At 39.0% G+C, this 22,423-nt stretch overlaps 1 protein-coding gene across 1 annotated transcript in view; it reads right to left on the bottom strand.

Moving 5' to 3' along the window:
* USH2A (usherin) overlaps positions 1-22,423 on the bottom strand; it is a 940,802-nt gene that overhangs the window by 515,303 nt on the left and 403,076 nt on the right. The window contains exons 25-29 of the mRNA XM_044943197.2: positions 17,059-17,185; positions 12,446-12,547; positions 9,735-9,914; positions 4,859-4,989; positions 1,399-1,672 (exon numbers count right to left, since the gene is read on the bottom strand). Of these exons, the coding sequence (XP_044799132.2) occupies positions 1,399-1,672; positions 4,859-4,989; positions 9,735-9,914; positions 12,446-12,547; positions 17,059-17,185 (814 nt within the window). The remainder of the gene's footprint in view (positions 1-1,398; positions 1,673-4,858; positions 4,990-9,734; positions 9,915-12,445; positions 12,548-17,058; positions 17,186-22,423) is intronic.

Genomic DNA, 22,423 nt, shown 5'->3' with positions numbered 1-22,423 from the left:
ATGGGCAGGCTTGCCATCTGCTTAGCAGCCACCAACCTTCAGCAAATTACTTTCCTCCCTGCCCTCTAGTTTCCTAATCTTTAAAATGGGGATACAAGTAATAATAGCTGTCTCATGGGCTTGCTATGAAGAACTGACTCAATTATTCTAACATGAGGCTCTCAGAACCACACCTGTCACATAATATGAACTCACATACAATTAGCCTTTTTTAATCAAGAATTTCTCCAATTATGTTCAAACTCCCTATATGAGTTAAAGGTTTCCTTTAGCTATACATCATACACTTGTACTTTTTCCTTTCATTGATGGTTATGAATATTAAATGACATACATATTTTTCACAGGTTATGTCAGAAATTAAAGCAACCTCACATTTTCATGTGCTTTGCTGCATGAGAGCTCCATGGAAATGCATGGAAACAAATAGCACTGATGTCAGAAAAAAAAACCCAGGGTTTTTAAGGCCATTTTTCCTGGCTGTGCACACTAACCTATTTTTTAATCTGTAAATACGGATAATGATGAGCATTTAAAAGAACCAGAACCACATGCATATCCAAGAAAAACATACAATGAAACATACTATGAGTGAGTGAGTGAAATTACTCAGTTGTGTCCGACTCTTTGCGACCCCATAGACTACAGCCCACCAGGATCCTCCATCCATGGAATTTTCTAGGCAAGAGTACTGGAGTGCGTTGCCATTTCCTTCTCCAGGGGGTGTCTTCCCGACCTGGGGATCGAACCTGGGTCTCCCGCATTGCAGGCAGATGCTTTACCGTCTGAGCCACCAGGGAATCCCAAACATACTATATATATATGTGTGTGTGTGTGTGTGTGTGTATGTATATACACATACACATATACATGTACACACAAATATACATGTATATATATTAAAATTATATCTGATAAAGATGTTTGAATAAATATATTGATTTATTATTTATGGAGCCTGTTAGGCTGCAATCCATGGGGTCGCTAAGAGTCGGACACGACTGAGCGACTTCACTTTCACTTTTCACTTTCATGCATTGGAGAAGGAAATGGCAACCCACTCCAGTGTTCTTGCCTGGAGAATCCCAGGGACGGGGAGCCTGGTGGGCTGCCGTCTATGGGGTTGCACAGAGTCGGACACGACTGAAGTGACTTAGCATAGCATAGCATAAATAGGTATGATTTAACATATAAATAGATGTAACAACATACTCTTAAGGGCAACATACAAAACTATTTGAAGAAGTATGTTGTGATTTTTTTTTTTTTAAGAGCACAAAATTCTTCCAGAAAATAGATGAATAGATGTTGCTTTCAGATCAGTTCTACTGCTCTGTCTTGAAACACAGAACCACCAAGACCTAGTAGTACTAGGGCCGTACTTCCGATGAAGTTTACCTTGTTCCAGCTTCAGGTGTTTATAGGAGTCATGCAGCTCCCATGGGATTCCTCCCACATAGACGGGGGAATTCACCATCAGCGCCTGGGCTCTGGACTCTGACACGCGCTCCATCAGTTCATTCATGCTTGCTGATATGATGGAATCATTTTTTTTAATGATCACTTTATTCCACTTTCCATCACAGTAGGACAGCCCCGGCCAAAGATCCACTTGTGTAAAAGTAAGACTAGTATTTAACCGGAAGCTCAATATTCCACTCTTCAGCTCCATCTGTATTTCATATTAAAAAGAAAATAGGTATATAAAAAGACTGCAGAATAGCAGTTTGGGAGAGAACAGAAGGTCAACTTCTTGAAGAAAAGCAAGAAATTTCCCTGAAAGTACTCTATAAAAATGTCCCACTTTATTCTAAGCAGAACTGGAGCAACATATAATGAAGCACTTTGCAAGCTTATAATTGACATGAAGGATGTTGTAATGAGTCAGACACATTTATACCCAGTAATGATGATATGATGTAATGCAATATTATATAGGCAAAACCTTTTTTTTCTTTTTGAGGCAACACAGGTAAAAGATTAAACACTAGCCTAAGTGACTGAATCACTGAAGAGAACAGAGCGGTTTAAACTCTGACTCTATTTTTATTTGAATCTTTAGAAAATGAGAAAATACTACTTCATATATCAATTTAATTTAGGAGGAAAATATGACAAGACAATAAGAAAATGAAATGTCAAGCCTGATTAAGCTTATTTTAACTGCTTAGTGAACTCAATTTCAAATTTGTAAGATGTATTTTGATTTGATATTTCAGTGTTCTATTCTAAATCTCTAACTAACATAATTGCTTCTATGTCTGTACCTGTAGATTAAGGTGCCATTTCCTAAAATGAACATATTTCATCCACATTTCATAGTAAAGGAAATGCCTCCATATGTTTTTCTTCAAAATGTTACTCAATAATTATTTTACCTACTATGTTCTTTTTTTTGAGGGGGGGGCTCCAAATATCACTGCAGATGGTGACTGCAGCCATGAAATTGAAAGATGCTTACTCTTTGGAAGGAAAGTTATGACCAACCTAGATAGCATATTCAAAAGCAGAGACATTACTTTGCCAACAAAGGTGTGTCTAGTCAAGCCTATGGTTTTTCCAGTGGTCACGTATGGATGTGAGAGTTGGACTGTGAGGAAGGCTGAGTGCCAAAGAATTGATGCTTTTGGACTGTGGTGTTGGAAAAGGCTCTTGAGAGTCCCTTGGACTGCAAGGAGATCCAACCAGTCCATTCTGAAGGAGATCAGCCCTGGGTGTTCATTGGAAGGACTGATGCTGAAGCTGAAACTCCAATACTTTGGCCACCTCATGCGAAGAGTTGACTCATTGGAAAGGACTCTGATGCTGGGAGGGATTGGGGGCAGGAGGAGAAGGGGACAACAGAGGATGAGATGGCTGGATGGCATCACTGACTCAATGGACGTGAGTTTGAGTGAACTCCAGGAGTTGGTGATGGACAGGGAGGCCTGGCGTGCTGCGATTCACTGGGTCGCAAAGAGTCGGACATGACTGAGCAACTGAACTGAATTATGTTCTTATTTTGTTGGAAGTCAAACTGGTAACCAGAGGATACTTGAACATTTGAGAACATGATAATGAAACAAATTAATGTAATCTGTTAGTCACTCAGTCATGTCTGACTCTTTGAGATCCCATGGACCAGGTTGCTCTATCCATGGAATCTTTCAGGCAAGAATACTGGAGCAGGTTGCCATTTCCTACTCCAGAGGATATTCTCAACCAGGGATTGAACTCATATCTCCTGCATTGTAGACAGATTATTTACCATCTGAGCCACCAGGGATGTCCATTGAGTAATGCATTTTAAAAAATTATTTCTTTCCTATGTAAAAATCATCTTTGTGAAGTACATCAGGTAGTCATACATTTTGTATCCCACCATTCAATAAATATTGATTTTCCCTATTGTATTCTGTGATTATATGTGGTAATATGTTCTGCTATTATATGAGAAAGTGTTCCCAAGAATTACACTGTCTTAATAGCAGAGGCAAGCAAGCTGTGTGTCCTCAATCCTTCAGTTGTGTCCAACTCTTTGCGACTCTATAAACTGTAGCCTGTCAGGATCCTCTGTTCATGGAATCGTCCAGGCAAGAATACTGGAGCAAGTTACCATTTCCTACTTCAGAGGATATTCCCAACCAGAGATCGAACCTGCATCTCTTTTATCTCCTGCATTGGCAGGCAGATTCGTTACCACTGTGCCACCTGGGAAGCCTTTAGGCAAACATTTGGTAATGTTATAAATAAGACTGGAATGGGGTTCAATGACATCAGAGACAGGATATACCTTTTGTTCCCTAAGAACTGGGAAAAGTTTGAAGTAAGGTTTTTGGAAGTAAGAGTCATGGAGAATCTTCAGCAGGATAATTAATGCCTTCAATGGCACAGGAACATGTTTGAGCAGATTAGACTTAGAAAAAGGTACTAAATTAGGTAAAATTATTCTGGGGAAAAGAGAAAGTTTTAGTTCTGCCAGGTATGTAAAAGAAAAATTTTGGAAGATTTTGTATAATAGAGAAAAATAACTATCTTTCTGTCATTTGTCTGACACCAAAAGCCCATATTCTTTTTACTAATATCTTCAACTAAAAGTTCACCCTTCTGGTGTATGAAGTACATCCTATAAAATGTTCATAGTAGCCTTATTCATGATAGCAAAAACATGGAATAACCACTACCTCACTGAAAGTAGAAGAGATATATTACTCAGACATGAAAAATGAATAACTTGAATAACTCAGAAACAAAGTCAAGGGCTAAAACAATTGCCTAAGGATAGAGTATAATACCACTTTTACAAAATTTCAAAAACAAGGATTTTTATGCATTCACTCACAGTGTCCAAACTATAAAAATGCAAATGGATAATAAACACAAAATTATGATTACATATTACCTCTAGAGGGAGCTAGGGAAATGGGCCAAGAGAAACTCTAGAGGTGGGTGCAAAAATGTGATAATATTTTAGTCCTTTGGTGGTAAGTTCATGAGTGTTTCTTATAATATTGTATTTTATTTTATGTATATGTGTATATAATATTAAATAAATATACATATATTTTGACATTATAAAAAGGTAATAAACATTTTTCATATATAAGGGAACTAAATTAAATTTTATTAATTCCTTATATTTAGGATGTTTTGTTAAAATTATAATCTTAAAAGTATAATGGTCATTTAAAAAATCATGACCCTAAAATACAAATGTTTCATAGGACTCCAAAAGTGAAAATAATGTGGGGGAAAAAAATAAAAACAAAAATGAATTTGAAAAGAAATTGAAATCACATATAATGTTAACACACGGTTTGTTGATCTTAAAACTGCATCTAACATTATAAAATAAATTTAAATAAATCAATTCACATACAGCAAGAAAATCAGGTCCATCTTTGTTGTAAATGAAAAGCAGCAATCCATTCAGTTGGTCAGTTCTGAACTTAAAAGAAATTTCAAAGTCCATTCCACCATGAAACAAGTATGGATAAAGCTCCAGGAACCCTTTAGAGAAAACGACATGTGCAAATTAGCATGCGCAGAGCAATACTGTTAGCTTCTTTAGGGGGTCATAAGACAACCTCAGGTCATATTCTGTCATTTAATAAATCTCTTACAAAAGAAGATGCAGATCAATGTCAAGAAAATCACCTTGTAACTGTAAAGAAGTGGAAGAATGAACTTCACATATCTTTTAAGAGGAAGCAATTTACTAATTCATGGACAATTAAGACTATTTTGCTGTTGTGGTTCAGTCGCTAAGTCATGTCTGACTCTCCGTGACCCTGTGGACTACAGCAAGCCAGGCTTCCCTGCCCCTCACCATCTCCCGGAGTTTGCCCAAGTTCATGTCCATTGAACTGGCGATGCCATCCAACCATCTCATCCTTTGTCACTCTCTTCTCCTTCTGCCTTCAATCTTTTCTAGCATCAGGGTCTTTTCCAATGAGTTGGCTCTTCACATGAGGTCGCCAAAGTACTGGAGCTTCAGCATAAGTATCAATCCTTCCAATGAGTATTTAGGTTTGATTTCCTTTAAGATTGACTTATTTGATCTCCTTGCTATCCAAGGTACTCTCAAGACTCTTCTCCAACACCACAGTCTGATGGCATCAATTCTTCTTTATGATTCAACTCTTACATCTATACATGACTACTGGAAAGACCATAGCCTTGACTATATGGACCTTTGTTGGCAAACTGATGTCTTTAACTTTTTTTAACACACCATCTAGGTTTGTCACAGCTTTCTGGCCAAGAAGCAATCGTCTTTTAATTTCATGGTTGCAGTCACCATCTGCAGTGACTTTTGAGCCCAAGGAGAAGAAATCTGTTACTGCTTTCACCTTTTCTCCATCTATTTGCCATGAAGTGATGGGACCATATGCCATGATCTCAGTATTTTAATACTTAGTTTTAAGCCAGCTTTTTCACTCTCCTCCTTCACTATCACCAAGAGGCTCTTAGTTCTTCTTTGCTGGGGCCATTAGAATGGTATCATCTGCATATCTGAAGTTGCTGATATTTCTCCCAGCAATCCTGTTTCCAGCTTGTAACTCATCTAGCCCGGCATTTCACATGACATGCTCTGTGTATAAGTTATATAACAGGGTGAAAATAAGCAGCCTTGTTGTACTCCTTTCTCAATCCTGAACCAGTCAGTTGTTTCATACAACGTTCTAACTGTTGCTTCTTGACCTGCATACAAGTTTCTTGGGAGACAGATAAGATGGTCTAGTAGTCCCATCTTTTTAAGAGTTTTCCAGTTTGTTATGATCCACACAGTCAAAGGCTTTAGCATAGTAAATGAAACAGATAGATGTTTTTCTGGAAATCTCTTGCTTTCTCTATGATCCAGCGAATGTTGGCAATTTGATCTCTGGTTCCTCTGCCTTTTCTAAACCCAGCTTGAACATCTGAAAGTTCTAGGTTAATATAATGCTAAAGCCTAGCTTGAAGGATTTTGAGCATAATCTTACTAGTCTGGGACATGAGTGCTTTTGTCTGGTGGTTTGAACTTTCATTAGCACTGCCCTTCTTGGGAACTGGGAAGAGGATTGACCTTTTCCAGTCCTGTGGCCAGTGTGGGGTTTTCCAAATTTGCTGACATACTGAGTGCAATACTTTAATAGCATCATCTTTTAGGATTTTAATTAGTTCTTCTGGAATTCCATCACCTCCACTAGCTTTATTGGTAGCAGTGCTTCCTAAAGCCTGCTTGACTTCACACTCCAGAATGTTGGGCTCTGGGTGAGGAACCACATTATTGAGGTTATCTGGGTCATTAAGATCTTTTTGTACAGTTCTTCTGTTTATTTTTGCCATCTCTTCTTGATCTCTTCTGCTTCTATTAGGTCTTTACCATTTCTGTCCTTTATTGTGCCCATCTTTGAATGAAATGTTCCTTTGATAATTCCAATTTTCTTGGAGAGATCTCCAGTCTTTCTCTTTTGCTGTTTTTCTCCATTTCTTTGCATTTTTCACTGAAGAAGGCCTTCTTGTCTCTCCTTGCTATTCTCTGGAACTCTGCATTTAGTTGGGTGTACCTTTCCCTTTCTCCCTTTCTTTTCACTTCTCTTTCCTCAGCTATTTGTAAAGCCTCCTTAGACAACCACTTTGCCTTCCTGCATTTCTTTTTCTTTGGGATGGTTTGTTTGCTGCCTCCTATTCAATATTTGGAGAAGGCAATGACAACCCACTCCAGTACTCTTGCCTGGAAAATCCCATGAATGGAGGAGCCTGGTAGGCTGCAGTCCATGGGGTCGCTAAGAGTCAGACACGACTGAGCGACTTCCCTTTCACTTTTCACTTTCCTGCATTGGAGAAGGAAATGGCAACACACTCCAGTGTTCTTGCCTGGAGAATCCCAGAGACGGGGGAGCCTGGTGGGCTGCCATCTATGGGGTCGCACAGAGTAGGACACGACTGAAGAGACTTAGCAGCAGCAGCATACAATATTATGAACCTCTGTCCGTAGTTCTTCAGGCACTCTGTTAACTAGATCTAATCCCTTAAATGTGTTTGTCACCTCCACTGTATTCATAGGGAATTTAAGTCTTACCCAACTGGTCTAGTCATTTTCCTCACTTTATTTTAAGCCTGAATCTTGCTATGATAAGCTGCTGATGTGAGCCACAGTCAGCTCCAGGTCTTGTTTCTGTTGACTGTATTCAGCTTCTCCATATTTGGCTACAAAGAATGCAATCAATCTGATTTCAGTATTGACTATTCGGTGATGTCCATGGGTAAACCTGTCTCTTGTGTTGCTGAAAAAAAGTGTTTGCTATGATCAGTGCCTTATTTTGGCAGATTTATGTTAGCCTTTACCCTGCTTCATTTTGTACTCCAAGGCCAAACCTGCCCATTACTCCAAGTATCTCTTAACTTCCTACTTTTGCATTCCAATCCCTTATGATGAACAGGACATCTTTTTTTGGTGTTAGTTCTAAGAGGTCTTTTAGGTCTTCATAGAACTGATCAACTTCAGCTTCTTCGGCATTGGTGGTTGAGGCACAGACTTGGATTACTGTGATGTTGAAGGGCTTGCCATGGAAACGAACTGCAATCATTCTGTCTTTTCTGAAGTTGCACCCAAGTACTGCATTTCAGACTCTTTTGTTGATTATGAGGGCTACTCTATTTCCTCTATAGATTCTTGCCTACAATGGAAGATATAATGGCCATCTGAATTAAATTCACCCATTCACATCCATTTTAGTTCACTGATTCCTAAGATGTTGATGTTTATTCTTGCCATCTCCTGCTTGAAGTGAAGTGAAGTGAGAGTTGCTCAGTCGTGTCTGACTCCTTGTGACCCCATGGACTATACTGTCCATGGAATTCTCCAGGCCAGAATACTGGAGTGGGTAGCCATTCTCCAGGGGATCTTCTCCAGGGTATCTTCTGAACCCAGGGATCGATCCCAGGTCTCCCTCATTGCAGGTGGATTCTTTACCCATTGATTCACCAGGGAAGCCCATTTCCTGCTTGACCACATCCAATTTACCTTGATTCATGGTCCTAACATTCGAGGTTCCTATGCAGCACTGTTCTATACAGCATTGGATTTTACTTTCATCACAGACACATCCACAAGTGAGCATCATTTCTGCTTTGGCCCAGCTGCTTCATTCTTTCTGGAGCTATTAGTAATTGTCCTCTGTTCTTTCCAAATAGCATATTGGACAACTTCCAACCTGGGAGGCTCATCTTTTGGTGTCATATTTTCTTTTTCTTTTTCTTTTTTTGTCTTTTTATACAGTTCCTGAGGTTCTCATGGCAAATATACTGGAGTGGTTTGCCATTTCCTCCTCTAGTGGATCACGTTTTGTCAGAACTCTTCACTACAACCCGTCCAACTTGGGTGACCCTGCATGGCATGACTCATAGCTTCATTGAGTTATACAAGCCCCTTTGCCATGAAAAGGCAGTGATCCATGTAAAATTAAGACTATTACTGTTTTACTAATATGTAACTAGTAACAATAAGTTGCATTGGCATAAGAGAAAATCTGACAAATGACAGTGGTGAGAAAAAACAATGAAAAAGTATACAAAGTATGATATTATTTAACTTTCTATTCTGAAGGTAGTCTAACGAACTTAATATCTAACTAATTTAGCCATAAATGTAGCAGGCAATAGTGGGCTGTTATTGAAAAACAAGCCATGTTTGGTCAAGCTACCATATTCCCTTCCAATGCTTACCCTGAGTGGCTGCTAGACAGAGACTGTAGGTTGGGGTTATGCTGGGGACACTTCACCTCCCCTTCTCCACAGCCTTTGGAGCAATGGCGATGATGATGGTTATATTCTCTAGCTCTCCCTTAAGGACCTACTTACCCCATTACATAGCTGAAATTTTACTCTTAGGAAAACTACTGGTCTGTATAATGGGATGCAACAAATATTATACAGATTAGCCTGACAAAACAAAATTCCTTTGAAACATCTAAGGAAAACTATATTCTAAGTAAAACAGTGGACTTACAAATAGACATTAGCGCCATTATCATATGTAAATTCAAAACTGTCAGAGATCTTACACATGAATATGTATTTATGAATCTTACAATTTATAGTATATATTCCGACATTGAAAATATGTGTATGGGCATCATGGCATAACTAGGTGTTTCTGTGACAGTAGGTTCATATAAGGTCAAAATCATCAGATCGGGGAGACTAAATTATACCAAAGATAGAACATACAAGTTAAGCAATGACCAATGTCTGTTTTAGACTCTTACCTGTCCCTAGAAACTGGGCTCCCTCTTGGAGTGAAGTGGGGCAGCCCTCCCAGTCGTTATGCACATTGGTTTGCTCTTCAGAACTCTGCCAAACCAGACGCTCCCAAGTAGCAGAAGGATTATAATTCTTCATGAAATACACATCCTTGAGACAGCCCACAAAACCCTTTTGGACTATGTCTGCAGGGGTTGATAGATATCAAGAAATATGTACTGTGAGAAATTTTTTTCATGCAATTAATTTGATGTGCCATTAAAATAAAAGAAAGAGGCTATAGGTCTCACTGCCTTCTTCTGACAAACTTCTTAATAACTCACATAAACACCCATGCCAAAAGCTATGGTAAGTGCTAATAATTGGTATGCTATGCTCTAGTTCAAGAGTCATCTTATCTGGAGAAAGAGATGTTTGCACAAAAACCTTGGTTTTATAGTAATAGCAAGATCATTGCGTCTTGAATAAACAAGGAGATTTCATCTGCTTCTGGTCTTAAAAATAAAAGTGCCAGTCAGGGTTCAATGCAGGATACTGGATGCTTGGGGCTGGTGCACTGGGACGACCCAGAGGGATGGTGTGGGGAGGGAGGAGGGAGGAGGGTTCAGGATGGGGAGCACATGTATACCTGTGGTGGATTCGTTTTGATGTTTGGCAAAACTAATACAGTGTTTCAGGTTTAAAAATAAAATAAAATTAAATAAATAAATAAAATAAAAGTGCAATTCTGTTCAGTTCAGTTCAGTTGCTCAGTCGTGTCTGACTCTTTGCCACCCCATGAACCATAGCACGCCAGGCTTCCCTGTCCTTCACCAACTCCCAGAGTTCACCCAAACTCATGTGCATCGAGTCGGTGATGCCATCCGGCCATCTCATCCTCTGTCGTCCCCTTCTCCTCCTGCCCCCAATCCTTCCCAGCATTAGGGTGTTTTCCAATGAGTCAGCTCTTTGCATGAGGTGGCCAAAGTATTGGAGTTTCAGCCTCAGCATCAGTCCTTCCAATGAATGACCGGGACAATATAACACATTTTAAAAGCAAGATTTAAAGCAAGTCTATCTATACAATCTATATTTTATAATTTAGTACCCTCAGCATTATGAACCCAGTCTGCTATACAAGTAAAGCAATGTGTGCACTTAGTCACTCAGTTGTGTCCAACTCTTTGTGACCACATTGACAGTAGCCCACCAGGCTGTTCTGTCCCTGGGGATACTCCAGTCAAGAATAGTGGAGTGGGTAGCTATTCCCTTCTCCAGGGCATCTTCCCAATCCAGGAATGGAACGTAGTTCTCTCACATTGCAGGCAGATTCTTTTCCATCTGAGCCACAAATTGTTAGGCATTAATATAATGTTACACTTACTTTTTGAACTCCCCAGACCAAGTAAGTGTGGGGCTTATGAACACAGTAAAAGGGTGGTCATAAGGGGTTGGGAAAGAGAAAAAGTGAGCAGATAATCGAATTAGAGAGCAAAAAAATAAAAAAGTAGAGAGGGCAAGAAGGCACCTGGAGCTGAGGTTGCGTTTCGTACGGCAATGTCCCTACAGGTCAGTGCGAAGCTGAATTCTCAGCTTTTGAGTTCACGACCTGAACCCTGGGAAGGTATTTACCAGTGATCAGTGTTCCACAAAGTCAGTTTATATGCACAATGCCAAAGGATTTATTTATAATGGAGTGATGTCCTCTACAAGAGGGGTAGTTGGTACTGGGGTATGCTCTCCTCCTGGTTCCTGCATGTACCAGAGCCAAGAAGCATGTGTGTATGTGAGTGTGTGTATGTGTGTGTGAGTGGCTCAGTTGTGTCCAGCTCTTTGCGACCCCATGGAATGTAGTCTGCTAGGCTCCATGGAATTGTCCAGGCAAGAATGCTGGAGTGGGTTAACATTTCCCACTCTTGGGTATCTCCCCAAACCAGGGATCGAACCCGTGTCTCTTGCGTCTCCTGCATTGGCAGGCAGATTCTTTACCACTCATGTCACCTAAGAAGCATGCTTGATGGGAAAATAACTCTCTCTTTCAGTGTGCGTGCGTGCGTGTGTGTGTGTGCGTGTGTATGCGTGTGTGCATGAATGCTTTCAGGAGATTTCACCACCAGTCTAGAGGGACCAAATGAAAACTCTCCACTCTCTACAGGTATTTCTAAGGAGGTAACTAAAATAAGTCTAGAGAATTTAAACATATCCCTCATGAAAATTCAAAGTTTTTCATACCTTTGACCCCCAAATTATAAAACTTTGACTTAAATTAGTATAATGTATTTCAGCAAAAGTTTAATTACCTTCTTTGATATATCAAGAACTGGGTTCTAAGAATTTAAATATAAATAATACATGGTTCCTTTAGAAAATAAGAGATCTAAAGGAAATTTTTGACATAGTGATGTAGGAAATACAGCATGAGGTAGAAAATAATATAATTATCCATACTTTAAAATGATATAGTTTGATTCTACACTAAATTGTGGTGGTGTTCATTCACTAAGTCATGTCTGACTTTTTACAACCCTATGGACTGTAGCCTGCCAGGCTCCTCTGTCCATGGGATTTCTCAGGCAAGAATACTGAACAGGTTGCCATTTCCTTCCCTAGAGGATCTTCCTGACCCACAGATGGAACCCACATCTCCTAAATTGCAGGAGGATTCTTTACCGCTGTGCCACCAGGGGAGCCCCAATTATGGAGACACATATAAATTCTATACTTTCCCCAAACTCACCAGAATCCTTTCTGAGGATGGTGTAACCCTGTGGCAGCCCACCCACAAACACTCCTGTGTTCTCTCCAATAACAGTACCACCATTCATGGTGGCTGAAGAGCCTGTGGATGGAAAAGCAGATGAGAACTTCAGCAGGACAATCTATTCTACAAATTTAATGAATGATTAAACCCTTCCTTGTGCTTCTGGATGCACTTTCCTCCTGGTTCTCTGCTATTGGTCACTTTTCTTCACTGATTCTTAATTATCATCCCAACATCTTGATGTTAGAATAACCCAGACCTCGTCTGTTCCCAGATCTCCTTACCACCTGCATAAATACCATAAATCCTCTAAAAGGATGAAGAGAGAGCTAGACACCTGTGAGAACTCTGAAAGGGCCAGGGTCCTTCTGTGTGCTGCATACCAATGCAAATCTCCTGTTAAAATACATACTATCTGGCTCTTTCCAGAAGAGTTTTACTAAGCCCTAATGTAGAGCATGACTGCAAGGTTTGGGTCTTGAGCAACTGGAAGAATGTAACTGGCATAAGTAGGGTGGGCAACCTAGTTGGAGAAGCACATTCAGAGAGAAATGTTAGAAATTTAGAAAATTTAGAAATTCCTAACTAACTCCATCATTCTTTGTGAGAATGGCATTTTTTCCCCCAGAGCCCAAACCACTCTAATTATCCCTACTTATATCTGGGACTGTGGCTTTAAATACATCCTAAGCTGGTAACTCCCCATTTTTATCTCTAATCTGGAACTCCTCTCTAAATGTACTGGGATCCAGGACTCGGCATGATATTTCCACTTGGATGCCTCATAGGTACCTAACACTTAACATGTTCAAACCAAACTCTGGACATTTCTCTCTGAATCTGCTTCTCCAACTAGCTTGCCAACCTAGTTATGCCAGTTACATTCTTCCAGTTGCTCAAGTCCCAAACCTCACAGTCATGCTCTACATTAGGGTTTAGCAAAACTCTTCCGGAAAGAGTCAGGTAGTATGTATTTTAGTCTGTAGACCATACAGCCTCAAGCAGTCGTAGACAATACATAACCAATGAGTGTAGTTATCTCTAATAAAATTTTATAAAAACCTTTCCAGCCACCTCCCACTACTCACCAATGGCCTCTGAGGAACTACAGGGGCTCCTCCTAATCCTCCATCTTAATCAGCTTAGGGAAACGTTTCTTAAGATTGGGGTTGAATCTCTTCTAGTCCTGACACCAGTCATATACTCTGGGCTATAATTACCTCACGACTGTAAAGAACCCTCTGCCTCCGAGTCGTAAAACAGTTCAAACAGTGAGGATCGCTAACAAATCTAAAGAGGTTCTTGTCTCTGGGACCTATTCCCTTTCCTTTAGGCCCTTTGAGAGATACATGCCTTTTTCTCCTTAGTTCCTCTGTCCCTACCCATTTATTAGGGACGATTACTATTGCTAATGTTCCAAAAGGGAGCAATATTTCTTGAATTTCAGAGTAGTCATCAAAATAAACAGCCAGTTGAATTAAATAACCCTTTGGCATCTTTTATTTGTTCTGTCTTTGACAGTTCTAGAAATGGTTTTGGAAACACTGATCATTTGTCCCTACTGAATCAGTCTCCACTATCCTTATGGGCAAAATCTCCAACTGACATTGGCAAAATTCACAGCATGCCCGCTCCCATCTAGATTCAAGTAGATCCTTCAAAATCTCTTCCCAGAATTAATCAATACCCTATACGTATAGAAGCCCTTCAAGGCATAAAGTCTATAATAGATTACAAGGCTCAAGGCTTTATTATCTGCATACTATTTCCTGTAATGATGCCATTTCATCTGTGAGAAAACCTAAGGGCAGAGTGGAGGTTTGTCCAGGACCTCAACATTGTTACTCCCTGACACCCTGATGTTCCTAACCTTCAGATGGTCTAACATCTATTCCTACTGGAAGCAAATTCTTTACTGCAATTGATTTATTCAGTGAATTCTTCAGTATTACACTTGATGAACTAGCCAGAATCTTTTTACCTCTACTTGGGAAGAAAAACAATTCACCTGGACAGTAATGCTTCAGGGTTTTACTGAGTCCTTCTTATTTCTTGTAAAACCTAAAGGTTGATCTAGATGATATAAAGTTCCCTATAGGTCTACTCTGTTGCATGTGTGAATGATTTGCCTCTTTGATCTTCTTAAGCCTGCTCACAGGAAGACAGCAACCACTTACTAAAGCTGTTAGCCTTAAAGGGACATAAGGTCACCAAAGAAATATTGCAGTTTGCCCAAAACCAGGATATTTAGGGCAACTGATATCAGAACAAGGGCTACTCTTATATCTAGGCACACTTAATAGTGATTGAGGAACCTATTTTACTGTCCAAGTACTTCAACAAGATTGTGCTGTTTGGCAGTTTTACAACATTTTCACTGTGCTTACCACTCTCAATCCTGCGGTTCAGCTGATCACAGTAATGGCATTATTAATACTCAACTGGCAAAATTAGTAGAGGTCCTACAAGTACTTTGGCCCAAAGCATTGCTATTGGTCCCTCTAAATCTCAGATCCACACTTTTTGGAACTCAAAAATTCTCACCCTTTGAAACAGTTGCAGGACACCCAGCACATTTGGTTCCTGCTTTTTTGGCCTCCAACTGAAAAAGGAGAGATATTCCAATAATGTGAAGGCCAAATTTCTCCTATTAAAAATAACCATGTTTAGGTAGAGCAATCTTTTTATACTGTGCTCTCAAGAGAGGAAGACTTTCCAACCTGAATATTTTATCTATTAGAAAAGATACCTCCAGAAGAACTTTCTTCAACCTCACGAGAGAAGCCTCATCAGGTATTGCTAAGCAAGGCTTGTGCCACGAGAGTCCAAGGAATAGATTCCTAGACTCAGGTGACAAGCCTAAATAAAGCTCCAAATTCTGAAGGAACCTCAAATAATCTGGTGATATAAAAGTAATTATTTCCCATAACTGAAGCAGACGACATCTGATGAGGCGACTTCCTGAAGATGGTTGAACCAAGTCTGTTGGAAATTTATTGCTAAACATTGGTGATGACATAATGCTTCAGATCGTCTCCAGTGTCCTTGATCTTGATAATACAGAACAAGGACTGTAGATACAAACGGTCTGAGAGTTCTCCCTCCTACTTCCCCTTGCTACTCAAATATGAATTCAGTAATTTCCCATTCTGTGCTATTCCTCTCTGATGCAAGATACCATACTCAGGAAAGGTAGTTCCTGAAGTTAAGGGGAAAAAAGCCATTGAAACTAGAAAACCTGACTCTTGATCAGTGGTACTCTGAAAGAGAAATCTTGATCAAGGGAGGGGAAATATAAAAAAATAACAAAAAGAAACCTCAATTAAATAGATCTGGAAGGCCAGAAAGAGGAGCTCTCATGTGACAAGTCTAACAGGAAGAAGACTCTTCTTTCTTGGCAATGGCTTGGCCAATGAAAAGACACATGCTTGTTTACTTCAGCTCTTCAAACTTCCTTTTCCACTCTATAAAAGAGTTTATCTTCCATTGCTGTATGGGGGCTACATATGGCACCAAGAATGCAACCTAGATGCCCATCAACAAATGAATGGATAAAGAAGTTGTGGTACATATACACAATGGAATATTACTCAGCCAAAAAAGGAATACATTTGAGTCAGTTCTGATGAGGTGGATGAACTTAGAACCTATTATACAGAGTGAAGTGAGTCAGAAAGAGAAAGACAAATATCATATTCTAACACATATATATGGAATATAGAAAAATGGTAGTTAAGAATTTATTTACAGGGCAGCAATGGAGGAACAGACATAGAGAATGGATGTACGGACATGGGGAGAAGGGAGCAGAGGGTGAGATGTATGGAAAGAGTAATATGGAAACTTAATTACCATACATAAAATAGATAGCCAATGGAAATTTGCTGTATGGCTCAGAAACTCAAACAGGGGCTCTGTATAACCTAGAGAGGTGGAATGGGGATGGAGGTTCAAAAGGGAGGAGATATATGTATATCTATGGCTGATTCATGTTGAGCTTTGATAGAAAACAACAAACTCTGTAAACCAATTATATTTCAATTAAAAAAATAAATTAAAAAATATGTACAAAAAAAAAAAAAAAGATTGCAGACTCTGAACTGAAATTCTTTGCTGATTCTGAATAAACCCATCTTTGCTGGAGAAACATCTATTTGTCTTAGGTCCATACTTCCATCTTTGTTCCCCTTAAAATTTATCCCCCAAAGAGTACCCAGAGTGTTAATTTTAAAGAAAGAAGTCATATCATGTCATCCTCCTTTCAAAATTCTCCAATGACTTCCCTCTTTGCAAGTAAAAGTAAAGCAAAACTAAGTAAGAGCCTTTGCAAATTGTAAAGACCTGAAAATGACACAAAGTTGATAATGATGACTTTGCTCTTATTTTTGCTTTATTGAACCCTGCATAGAGGAGAAAATAGTTGCCAAGATTTCATCATTTTAAGAACACCCCAAAAGCAAAATCAACAGCAATTTAGATGAAGAAGGGATAAACAGGTGAAAAAAGAGATGAAGAAATAAAAACATAGAGGAGTATGGCAACATCAGCATATCAATAGAGGCATTTATATTTGTCAAGGAAGCTCTTACCTGTGAACAGCCCATCAAGTGTGATTTGGCCCAAACCTTGATGCCTAATAGCAATTATCTCATGCCATTTGCCATCACTATATTGTTTACCATCATCATTAGTTGTGGTAACTTCCACTGCAGACCCCTTAAGGGAATTAATAAGTAAAAAAAAAATCAGTGAGTAAATATACATGTTCGGTCAGTTCAATCAGTTCATTCATTCAGTCATGTCTGACTCTTTGCGACCCCATGGACTACAGCATGCCAGGCTTTCCTGTCCATCACCAATTCCCTGAGCTTGCTCAAACTCATGTCCATTGAGTTGGTGATGCCATCCAACCATCTCATCCTCTGTCGCCCCCTTCTCCTCCTGCCTTCAATCTTTCCCAGCATCAGGGTCTTTTCTAATGAGTCAGTTCTTTGCATCAGGTGGCCAAGTACTGGAGTTGAACCTTCAGCATCAGTCCTTCCGATGAATATTCAGGACTGATTTCCTTTAGGATTGACTGGTTTGATCTCCTTGTAGCCCAAGGGACTCTCCAGAGTCTTCTCCAACACCACAGTTCAAAAGCATCAATTCTTCAGTGCTCAGTTTTCTTTATGGTCCAACTCTCACATCCGTACATGACCACTGGAAAAACCAAAGCTTTGACTAGATGGACCTTTGTTGGCAAAGTAACATCTCTGCTTTTTAACATGCTGTCTAGGTTGGTCATAGCTTTTTTTCCAAGGAGGAAGCATCTTTATATACATGTTACTCATACATGTATATTTGTTAGAAACCAATTTACAAATTTCAACACAATCCTGAGGCAAGCATGTACACATTTCAAACAGAAACTCAAAGTTAAAGTTGATACATCATTCTGGCATTTCTCTGATGTACTTCTGCATTACCATGAGGCTCAAATCTGAAAAGAACTCTTCAGAATGAAAATCTCTTATAAGTACACTTGGATTTTGAGTAACTATACTCAAACATAAGTAGCTATACTCAAACAAAAGGTAGTGAATTTTCTATTCTAATATTTTAAATTTGGGGCCAGAAATATGAAAAAGACAAGACTTTGAAACTAATATAGTACCATTAAAATTATTCTGCTCTAAAGATAGTAAAATGTGTGGCAAGTTAGTTTCTTTTACCTTCACTACACGATGAATACCAAGAAGGAATTAGATTCGCTTTAAAAATTAGTTACTAGAGGTTATCATATTGAGTGAAGAAAGATGGAGAAAGAAAAATATAGTACAATATCCCTTATGTGTAGAATCTAAAAAGAAATTATACCAATGAGCTTATTTACAAAACAGACTCACAGACTTAGAGAATGAATTTATTGTTGTCAGGGGGGAAGCATGAGGGAAAGGGATAGTTAGGGAGTCTGGGACAGGTATGCACACACTGCTGTATTTAAAAATGATAACCAAGGACCTACTGTACAGCACATGGAGCTCTGCCCCATGTGAGTGGGCAGCATGGGGTGAGGGAAGTTTGGAGGAGAATAGACAGATGTACATGTATGGGTGAGTCTCTTTGCTGTCTACCCAACACTACCACAACATTGTAAACTGGCTATACGCCAATATAAAATAAAACATTTAAATTAAAAAACTAGTTGCTAATACCTTTAACATAAGTATTGTGGTTAAACTTAGTACTCAGTGATTTGTAATCTAAAATCAAGCATGTGCACTTTTGCTTAAGGTAATAGTATCCGATTTAAAAATGAGTTCCTAAATGGATAAAATCAGGAAATGGCAGGTATTTAGAGATTAGCTCAGAGGAAGTGAGGATAAGAAAATAAAGAGAAGAGATCCCTTTCATCTTAACAGTTTGGGGCCATGTATATCATGGTTAGCACAATGGTACGTTTTTTAATGTTAGTGAACACATAAGACTAAGTAAAAGATATTTCAACTTTGCTACCATCATCATTTGAGCTTCCCTAGTGGCTCAGATGGTAAAGCATCTGTTTGCAATGCAGGAGACCTGGGTTCGATCCCTAGGTTGGGAAGATCCCCTGAAGAAGGAAATGGCAGCCCACTCCAGTATTCTTGCCTGGAAAATCGCATGGACCGTGGAGCCTGGTAGGTTACCATCCATGGGGTGGCAAAGAGTCGGACATGACTGAGCGACTTCACTTTCACTTTTCACTTTCACCATCATCATTTAAAACTACTATGATTAAAGAAAAAAAAAAACAGAAAATTACTCCAAACCTTCTAAAGGAAAACAATTTTTGCTTTCTTTCTTAACAAAGTAGATCTCCTTAGCAATAATTGTGTGAGCGTCCTCAGTCATGTCCAACTCTTTGCAACCCCATGGGACTGTAGCCTGCCAGGCTCCTCTGTCCATAGAATTTTCCAAGCAAGAATACTGGAGTGGGTTACCATTTCCTTCTCCAGGGGATCTTCCCAAACCAGGGAACAAACCTGTGTCTCTTGTGCCTCCTGCATTGGCAGGCAGGTTCTTTACCAGCTGAACCGCCAGAGAAGGCCCTTAGAAATAATTAACTTCAATCAATACAATATTTTAAAAACAAAACCAAAAAAAGATTGGATAAAATATTACAAAATAAATGTTTAAATTACTTGGAATGTTTCACCAAATTCTAATTATTTTGCTATACTGGTTTTCAAAACTGATAAAACTGACAATTATCTGATGTAATATGGTGATGGTTTAATATCACAAAAGTACAGTATTAATCACACCATTGTCAATAAAACGTTTATTTATATTCCTCTAAAATAGCTTCAGCAACATACCCTGTCCATTCTATGCATTTAATTGGCTCCTGTCAGGCCTCATACAGAGGATGACAACATGTATGACATACAGGATTTCATATTACCAAAAAAGAGCTTTTAATTTCCCATGAGTAGGGGAGGGTTTGCTTCTCACATGGACAATACCCTAACTTTTAAAGGCAACTCAATCAGCTAGAAATATGACCATTTTGATAAGTTCTCAAATCTTTACAAGTTGACTTTCCATATAACTCTTTCTTTCTACATATTCTTTTATTTTCTTCAACCCAATTTCAACAGTTTAATATTTTACAAACACACATTTCATTATCGTAGTTTAATAATTAAAACCAGAACTGGTGTCGTGCCCAATTAATGTGCCCTGGTAGCATGCCCATTAGTTTTTCCATTAGTGAATTCAACAATACTAATGGGATTACTAGCATGGGATGCTAATTGGGCGTGACATAAGAAACTGGCTTACTTCTTAGCATACCCTTGCTAATGATGAAATTAATGAGCATTTTATTAAATGCTGTCTCATCAAAGTGTACTTAGTTAGCGTTAAAATTGTTACAAACGATGCTGCATTCTAAAGATCAGGTGTCTGAGTAAGTGGTTCTTCATATTATGTTTGGCAACAATCTGAAGCATTAATAGTTCTCTCCATCAGAAATCACACTTACTGGTGACACATTCAAATACATAACAGATAGCCTCACTATGCCAAATTTTCTTCACACTTAGGGGAACTCAGCATACTATTTTTTTGATGATAGTTAAAGATATTTCCCCCACCAATATTAAGAGAATAATTCTGCAGTTAAGTCTAGTGTCAAGTCTGGTGCAGTTTGTTCTTTCCATTTGGAAAATATTAGACATGTTAAATAGATGCTATTCTGAATTTTTTGAAAGCTTTCACTTTCACCACTTCTGTAAGTGAAGTCAGTTTATTATGTGAATGAACATAAAACATTTAAATGAGAACCATAAGTCATTACTAGTCAATAAAATATCATCTGACCAAGTATTTCCAAATTGAAATTAATCTAATAAAAATGGGAAGACTATAGTCAACTTTTTGAGACAGTAAAAAATACAGCAGTTTAAAAATGGAGTAGTTTTTCTTTAGTGACTCCTAACAAGTATGGATGTGAGAGTTGGACTGTGAAGAAGGCTGATCGCCGAAGAATTGATGCTTTTAAACTGTGGTGTTGGAGAAGACTCTTGAGAGTCCCTTGGTCTGCAAGGAGATCCAACCAGTACATTCTGAAGGAGATCAGCCCTGGGATTTCTTTGGAGGGAATGATGCTGAAGCTGAAACTCCAGTACTTTGGCCACCTCATGAGAAGAGTTGACTCATTGGAAAGGACTCTGATGCTGGGAGGGATTGGGGGCAGGAAGAGAAGGGGACGACAGAGAATGAGATGGCTGGATGGCATCACTGGACTTGATGGATGTGAGTCTGAGTGAACTCTGGGAGTTGGTGATGGACAGGGAGGCCTGGCGTGTTGCGATTCATGGGGTTGCAAAGAGTCAGACACGACTGAGCAACTGAACTGAACTGAACTGAACAATAATTCTAAGTATTCAGTGCATAATATGCAAACATATATCCAGTTTTAAATATTATAAGAAATCTTTTCCCTTTCTCACAAATATGTCTTAATATATATAGTGAACTGGATTCATTTCATTGAATGAATTCTACAACTTTATGTAGAATTACACTGCTGTGTAAAAATTCATTACTTAAGTTTATTAAGATACTTTTAAAAGAACAAACTACATGATGAGTACTGGAGTAGGAAATGGCAACCCACTCCAGGTATTGCCTGGAAAATACCATGGACAGAGGAGCCTGGTGGGCTAAAGTTCATGGGGTCACAAAGAGTCAGACATGACTGAGCAACTGAGCATGCATACACAATGACTACAGGTATTTTGAAACTATGTGTTAGAGAGTAACTTTAAATTCTTACATAATGCTGTTTCCACAACTCAATATTTAATTAGTTTGAATGGATTCAGGAACAGTAATCTGAAAACAACCATTGATACAAGTCAAAGTATCTAACAACTGACAAATTAAAACAAATAAGAACTAAATTAAATTATCATTAAAGAGTCAGAAATTTTATCCTAGAAAATGAGTAATTTTCTTCGATTATGAATACTATTTTACCAATATTTCTCAAGCCAGGAAGTCAGCCAATCTGCCAACAGACATTTATGTATTATTACCTACTATATTCTAAGGTTCAGCATGTTAAGAATCTGCCTGCAATGCAGGAGACACAGGAGACAAGGGTTCAGTCCCTGGGTTGGGAATATCCCCTGGAGAAGGAAATGGCAACCCGCTCCAGTACTCTTGCTAGGAGAATTCCATGGACTGAGAAGCCTGACAAGCTACAGTCCATGGGGTCGTAAAGAGTCAGACATGACTGAGTGATTAAGCATGCATGTTCCTAGGACTGCACTGAGCCTCAAGGATGTCCTGCCCTCCCTGGACTGTACACTCAGATAAGAAAGACACATTGAGTAAATAACTACTTGTCTGATGAGTACAGTACAGTGATCATTAGATAACCTTGTATCCTTTAAGACACAAGGAAAATAAAACTAGCTTGAA

This window comes from Bubalus bubalis, chromosome 5, assembly GCF_019923935.1.
Source record: "Bubalus bubalis isolate 160015118507 breed Murrah chromosome 5, NDDB_SH_1, whole genome shotgun sequence".
Lineage (NCBI taxonomy): Eukaryota > Metazoa > Chordata > Mammalia > Artiodactyla > Bovidae > Bubalus > Bubalus bubalis.
This window is presented reverse-complemented; position numbering and strand designations above follow the sequence as displayed.